General features: G+C 38.7%; 1 protein-coding gene across 3 annotated transcripts; it reads right to left on the reverse strand.

The window, feature by feature from the left end:
- Positions 1 to 1,550: 1,550 nt before the first annotated feature.
- On the reverse strand, positions 1,551 to 7,117 carry LOC123188917 (uncharacterized). 3 transcript variants are annotated; one of them, XR_006495371.1, is made up of 10 exons: positions 6,632 to 7,117; positions 6,087 to 6,156; positions 5,730 to 5,812; positions 5,280 to 5,376; positions 5,097 to 5,183; positions 4,530 to 4,620; positions 3,996 to 4,043; positions 3,446 to 3,493; positions 2,771 to 2,845; positions 1,551 to 2,684 (listed from the first exon to the last, which is right to left on the reverse strand). XR_006495371.1 is itself a non-coding variant. In XM_044601196.1 (9 exons), exons 4-9 carry the CDS (start codon positions 5,343 to 5,345, stop codon positions 2,933 to 2,935), a joined length of 372 nt encoding a protein of 123 aa, XP_044457131.1. In that variant the 5' UTR covers positions 5,346 to 5,376; positions 5,730 to 5,812; positions 6,087 to 6,156; positions 6,632 to 7,117; the 3' UTR covers positions 1,551 to 2,932. The 3 variants fall into 3 exon arrangements, 2 of the variants coding, with proteins under 2 accessions (XP_044457131.1, XP_044457132.1); XM_044601196.1 differs by having other exon boundaries at positions 1,551 to 2,964; XM_044601197.1 differs by having other exon boundaries at positions 1,551 to 2,845; positions 6,632 to 7,116.
- Positions 7,118 to 7,351: the final 234 nt, after the last annotated feature.

Genomic DNA, 7,351 nt, shown 5'->3' on the forward strand with positions numbered 1-7,351 from the left:
AGACGCATGGGTCGTGAGGCGTATTCATAACTCACTAGTTGACCCGTTGCGCCAAGTGGCACAGAGACCCGGTAAAAGACATGTTGTCGATGAAAATAGTTTCATGCTGCAAGAACCGTTGCGCCAAATGGCGCAGAGACCCGCTAAAGCCATGTTGTCGATGAAAATAGTTTCATTTTGCAAGGACATGTTCGATATTGGTAGTAGAAAACCCATGTGTTAAATCATGTTATATTAAAAACATTTCATGTGCGCGATGAAAAGAAATTCATGGTTTAATTGGTTTCGTTTTGGCAAGTACATGTGGCAATAAATTTAATCTCCTTTAGTCAGGGAAAACGGTGGCTTTTTGTTTATAATGAGATGTATATATATACACATTTTAATTTGATAGCATAGAGTCCCATTTAAAAGAAAATCTATGGTTTACTTTGTTTAGTTGTGGGCAAGCACATATGGTAACAAATCTAATCGCTTTTAGCAGAAAAAAAGTGGCTTGTTATCTACTTCCTCCGTTTTTATTTAGTTCGCATATTAACTTTGGTCAAAGTCAAGCTTTGTAAACTTTGATCAATTTTATAAACAAAAATATTAACCTATACGATAACAAATCAACATCATTAGATTTATTATTGAATGTACTTTCACATAGTATAAATTTGTTATGGTAAATATTTATATTATTTTCTATAAACTTGGTCAAACTTTACGAAGTTTGGCTTCAGTCAACTCTAATATGCGGAGTAAATAAAAACGGAGGGAGTACAATGAGATGTATATACACATTATAATTTGATAGCACAAAGTCCCATTCAAAATCATGGCCCGTTGAAAAAATTTCCATTTTCAGCAACTCTGTGCTTTAGAAACTACACTCGTCAATAGTTTAGATCTTAGTCACATTGGAAACCATATGGCATTAGTTATGCTGTTTACAGAGGGAATAGAATCATCATCAGCTCTCAAAATGCGGGTATGTCTCGGTTCTGCACCTATTATAAACAAAAGGATCATAATAAATTGAGGCTAACCTATGTGCCTATGGTAAACAAAAGGAATGAATTGTAACCCTTTTTATATGAAAATTTAAGAAAGACTTCTCTTTCAAAATATATACATGAGCATGCAGTTATCTGAAAAGGTTAAGATGAAAAACAAGCATAGATATAGTTATACTAAAAAATAACCCCTTTGGTAGGCAATCCTTAGAGCATAGAATTCAATAGTAGACTCGGTTTTCTAATAAAAAGTGCTTAGAAACCATTTAAGTTGTCTAGTATTTGTTTTGTGTCTGCAGAGTTTTACTTTAGTGTAGGTTGGTCATTGTTTGTTGGATTTCAAGTTAGCATTTCTTATAGGCACAAACACCTACTCCCTCTGTAACTAAATATAAGATGTTTTTGCAGTTCATCTTATATTTAGTTACAGTAACAGTGGAGAATTCTTGTGTCATGACTCACAAACTTTTTTCAGACGGTAGAATAAAAGGCAATGCACATTATTGCAAGTAAGAAAATAGACCTGTTGTGCCAAATGGCTCAAGTTACTCATTTCAACAAGTTGTTATTTGCATATAAAGGCCTACTTTGTCCTCCCATAATTTATGTAGTACAATCTCACAGCAGGAGTGTAAATACATACTATGGTTGAACTATAATTTCATAACATAAAAATCAGCGAGTGGGCTAGTAGTAGATTACGTTGACTCTATACGGCAAGCAATTTTTGTGCACTACCACTATCCAGACGCCCAACTGGTCAGCGCTGGTGGTTCTTGTTCCACATGTAGTTCCCTTCTGCCATCTTCATGAGCATAGATCTTTTTCTTGTACTATGTTTTTGCAACAAATATACAAACCATGGAAGAAACATAGCATCAGCTTGAAGACCATATGTAACATAACACCAGCTTCTCTGAACTCCTCTATGCATCCAGTCTCCCATGTGTAAAGCAGTCACTTGGAAACATTCTGGATGATTAAGCATGGAGCTTTAGAAACATAACCTGAAGAAGTATGTCAGCCATACATAGGTGAATTTACCAAATGTAGAGAATAAACATAATCATGCACATCTATAACTTGTATATACACAGAAGAAAAGAACTCAATTATTTGACCGAAATTATCCATTCTAATAAACCACCGGTGTAATGCACTTTCAGATGTGATATAACATAATGAAGCATGTCAGCCATACATTGGTAAAGTTAACAAATGAAGAAAATTATCCGAATCATACACATCTCTAACATATATACACACTGAGAAAAGACACGGTTCAGCTATGGGGCAGAAATTTATTTCTGATAACACCATTGGTCTAATGCACTTTCAGTTATGTGATATAATAATAATTTGGAATTTAGGATTAGCATATACCTTTTCCATGAGTGTTAAAAATACTGAATAAGCAGCTTGTTTGCTTCGAGCAACCCTGTTTTCAGCTATGTAACTCTGAATTTCTAGCCATTAATTCAACCCTAGAGATGTAACATGGCCCCAATACAAAAATCACTAACATCTGTCATGATAAGCTTTGTAAGTCTACACAATTGCTCAGCTGAAAATTCTACAGGGCATAATAGATGCACCTTTTTCATACAATGTACATAAATCCAGTACAACGAAACAGATTTACTCTTTGAATGTAGTAGCTCTAACCAAGACATCGTAACTCATGGCCTGAAAGAAAATAGAACCTGGATAAGATCAAATCAACTGATAAGAGACTCATCTCCTTGGTTTTTTTTGGCTGTCACCTGACTTACCTTGAAAATGGAGCTCACCCACTTGATAGAAATTGTTTACCATATTATCTCTTAGCTCTCTCATCTAACTGAAGCCTGAAATAAGATAATACTGAAAAAAATACAAAACATAGGCATACCCAATCTCATCATCGGAAAGGAAATTTATCTCAATATTATTCTTTATCTCAGCAAAAATATGACTAAAATGGCAACTGCAAAGAGGAGAAACAATTATTAGGAGCTCTTAGCTTAAAACTTATATGTGAAGTATATTAATCAGTATAACACAAAATATCAATAAACGTACACTATATTAGAACCTTTAACTTGCATAGCCATGTAAAACGTAATATTACTACAGCTAGCTTAGTTAAAGTACTCAGTGGTGTCACACATGGCGAAGTGAAGATTTGGTAATTTCAGTATTCAGATACTAAAATGTTCAGATATGGTTCAAATTACGTGGACTATTTTTATTTTTATTTTGCAGCTCAGATCGCAAATAAAAGAACTCAAGCTAGGTCATAACATGGCTCCATAGAGTAAATCATCACATACAGGAGAGTGATCTAACATGTTCAGATATGGTTCAAACTTACGTGGGCTAATTTTGGTGTGTATAGCTCAGATCACAAATTAAAAGAAGTCAAGCTGGGTTGCAAAATGGCTCGAAATGAGTAAATAATCACATACAAGAGAGTGATCTTGAATCTTGTGTTTCGTCTTCTGTACTTGACCCAGCTGAGGACGAAATATAACATGTCAGTACGATCACAAAGACATTCAAACAAAACGTGTGCAGCAAGGCTATCAAATACCCGAAACATCAGAGTAGAGAAGGCAAGGCACCCTTGCGTATTCACAAACAAAAATGGCTAGCAAGCTGTAACAGAGGGCCTGCTTCCCTTAGAACACCACAAAAAATATATCCATCCATTTTGGCTGCTTGGGTCAAATTAGGAACCAATGTATACCTTTTTAAAACTAAAAACTAACAAAATTCTTCGCACATGAACAACTAATTTTGAAAATACATGTTGTGCAAACATAATCAATTAAACAGGAAGGTATAGGTCCTTCACAGTAATGCTAACCTAAAGAACGTGCTCTCCTGAGTGATATCTATTTAAAACAATAAAAAGTATGGAAACAGAGCACATTGCATAAGCTTGCCGAGCTGCAGAGTTAGATGGAATTAGAGAGGGAGAGAGAGAGGAGTGAAAAGGGATTGGGTGAAACTCACCTTCACGTGTTGACATTAGCCAAGCTCGCCGTGGTCGACGCTCCACACCTATGAGCATTAACACCGAATTATTCACAATAATATCCTTCATTGATTGCCTTCTATTATTCAATGAGACATGGCGATAATACAAAGTAGAAACTGAAAACATGTAGGCTATGGGCAACCGTTTTTCAAGCTGAAGGTACATAAAAAATATGGAGCGCACAACATGGACCAAGTGGTGTGATGTGTTTTGATCTTCGAACATAGTCACAGTGGGAAATAAGAAAAGAAATCATAACATAAAGCACAAGATACTTCAGAAATGTAAAAGAACCAAGTCCACTGTGTCGAGATTTATTTGCATATCAAGACCCTTATTTTATACACATGAGCCTAGATAACATTCAGTATAAGAGCAAGCTCACAGAAAAAACACTTGCAGGCAAAGAAACGAATATTGCAGGGAAACATTTAAAAGTCCATCGGCCAATTAGAGCTCCAGAACAATCACCAAGGCCGACAACACAAAGAAATTGGAGTAGAACTCACCATGTCTAAAGTTGATGCAGATTAGATGCTCTATGATGCATATAGCCAGCTGCGAAGCCGACGGAAAGATCCCACCTTTTTCACATGTTTCCTGAAATAATTCATCACATAAGATGATTACTTTTATCAAGATTGATTCCCTGCTTCTGTGAACAAAAGAGAACTAACATCCAGGTTATAATGGGTATGGATATTATTATTTTGAACTTCTAGAAAGTACATTTTGCACCAATTTGAATAAAAAATACAGGGGCCACAAGTTTGTCCTTGGGAGATTATCGAGATTCACCGTGTAGCTAAGATAATTACTTCATCACTGAATTATGGACAACAAACATGCCAGGACGTACAAAAACACATTTCTGACAACACATCTCTTCAAACATAGAACTTTATATAGCAATCCACACCATTACAGCAACAAAAGTATCGAGTAGTCATGGTGTTAAATCAAGATTTATAATAGTAAAATACAATATAATTTCCTTTATCGGTAAGTTCAAAGAAACATGGTTATGTAGAAATATTGAGAACATCAGGATGAAAAGCAGAGGCAGAAACAAAAACCTTGGCCAGTGAAATAAGCGCCTTCTCCTTAAGTTCATCTACAGGAACCATATTCACAGCTGCTTCTTGTCGCACCGGATCCTCATACTACATACAAAATGAGCGTCAGAGGACAAGGATCAGAAATAAGCACAATATTAGGGAATGATTTGCAATTGAAAATATCCAATTACATTCACATACCTTCAGAACCTGGCACATGTATAACTCTTTCTCTGAACACCTCTCCTCCATCACTTTGTATGTCATACTGTTGCAGTAGAACCTGGCACATTGTATGCTGTACAGTCGGAGGTTTGTAAGCAAATTAACACACAATTAAATGAGTGATAGGGCAGGACCAGATAGAACATTCAATCCTTAAAGTTATACTCAATAAACTGGAAGAGAAACACATCATGTTACATGTGTGTAGCCAAGTATAGTTGAAAGCAAACTTGATATAACTCTGTATAAAGTTGAACATACAACTTCACATATTCAATAAACTGGAAGAGAAATGCATCATGTTGCAGGTGTAGCCAAGTACAGTTGAAAGCGAACTTGATATAATTTTGTAAAGTTGAAAGTATACAACTTCATGCAAGGTAAAGCAAGCCAAATCGGAGGGGAAATGAGGGCAACGACATGCACCTGGAGCAAGACAGCGCACAATCTCGTGTTGTTGCTCTTTGAAATAGAGAACAATTTATTATCAACTAAAACCAGTCCAGTAGCTGAACAATAAGATAGAGCAGCTCAGATGCATCGATAATTTACCTACATTTATGAATCGATTTGTATGAAACAAACCATGGTTTATTTGCATACCAATGCAACATAGAAAGAATGAAATAAAACTGAATCAAGCTTACATTCGGAAAAGTGGGCATTAACTTGAGGGTTCGAAAGGAAAGACAAAACAAACACACCACACTTTCATTTGCTACAGACATTAAAGGGCAGCCCAAAATAATTTAATGGTCTCAATGTTTCAAATAAAAGACTCACCTGTATCATTGCTCCAGGTAGATCATTTGTCCAATGAAGCCCAACATAACTCATTATTAAATCCTGAAAGCTTCAGAAACCAAGAGCCACATCAATAGAGGAGTAGACAATGCAAGATTGCAATTTATCTTGTCTCTTATACTTTTTTAAATTTGACAATTAGCCGCTCAATCGTACAATCTATTGACCCACTACAGCATAAGAAAGCATACGACAAATTGACAGTTTATCTCTTGGTGTATATAAAGTGGTGGGGCCAAATACATTAGCTTTGAAGGGAGCTGGAGAAAGTATGTGGATCTAGTGCAGTCACATCTTTTCCATCCCTCTCTCTCTCAAACACACATATTGTACTCCTCTAAGCAGTCCTACTTAGCATTTTTACAAACAGCTAGTGCTCGCATCTGCAACCTCAAAGACAAAACGAGAGAGAGAGAGAGAGAGAGAGAGAGAGAGAGAGAGAGAGAGAGAGAGAGAGAGAGAGTGTGCGTGTGTGTGCGTGTGTGTGTGCGTGAGAAAGAAAGAGTGAGATGGTTGGGACTCACATGCGCACCTGGCGGTCGTGAAGACTCCTGAAGGATGGCGCTAGGGTCTGCCGCGGCCCGGACGCCAAGGACGGTGTCGAGCTGAGCCGACTACATGGCTGGCAGCCGCTCCTCTCTGGTTGAGGCCCTCCTCCCACAGCTTCTCGGGCGAGGTCTCTCCTCCTCACGCGGCTTCGCGACCTGGGCTCCTCCTCACGCGGCTTCCTCACGACCTGGGCCGATGAGCACCTCGAGCAGAAAGGGATGGAGGATGAATTGGGGAGACAGAGTCGGAGGACGGAGGAGCCATAGCGGCGGCGGCTGACGAGGGAGGTCGGATGGAGCAAGGGCAGCGACCGCGGGATCGTAGGAAAAGGGGCTAGGGTTCGTGGCGGCTGAGGGAGAGAGATCAAGGAGGGAGGAAGGGTTGCGGCGTGCGGGCGATTGGATTGGGTCGAGGGGGGTTTCGAGGGCAGCGTTACCCACGCCCCCGCAAATGGCGCGACGCGCACGCAGCGTGCGGGGAGAGGGCGCACCCGCACCTCGAAACGGCTCACCCAGCCAACAGGCACAGAACACGAGCCCATCGGTCATTGGCCATGTTTTTTTTTTGAGACAAAGTCATTGGCCATGTAAACTTACCACACACGTCAAAAACACCAGCGAGAGTAGCGAGCATCTAACGGCCCAAACGAAGTCAAAGATCAAATTGACCATGATCCAACGGCCAACGAAGCAGAA

Source organism: Triticum aestivum, chromosome 2A (assembly GCF_018294505.1).
Source record: "Triticum aestivum cultivar Chinese Spring chromosome 2A, IWGSC CS RefSeq v2.1, whole genome shotgun sequence".
NCBI classification, from domain to species: domain Eukaryota; kingdom Viridiplantae; phylum Streptophyta; class Magnoliopsida; order Poales; family Poaceae; genus Triticum; species Triticum aestivum.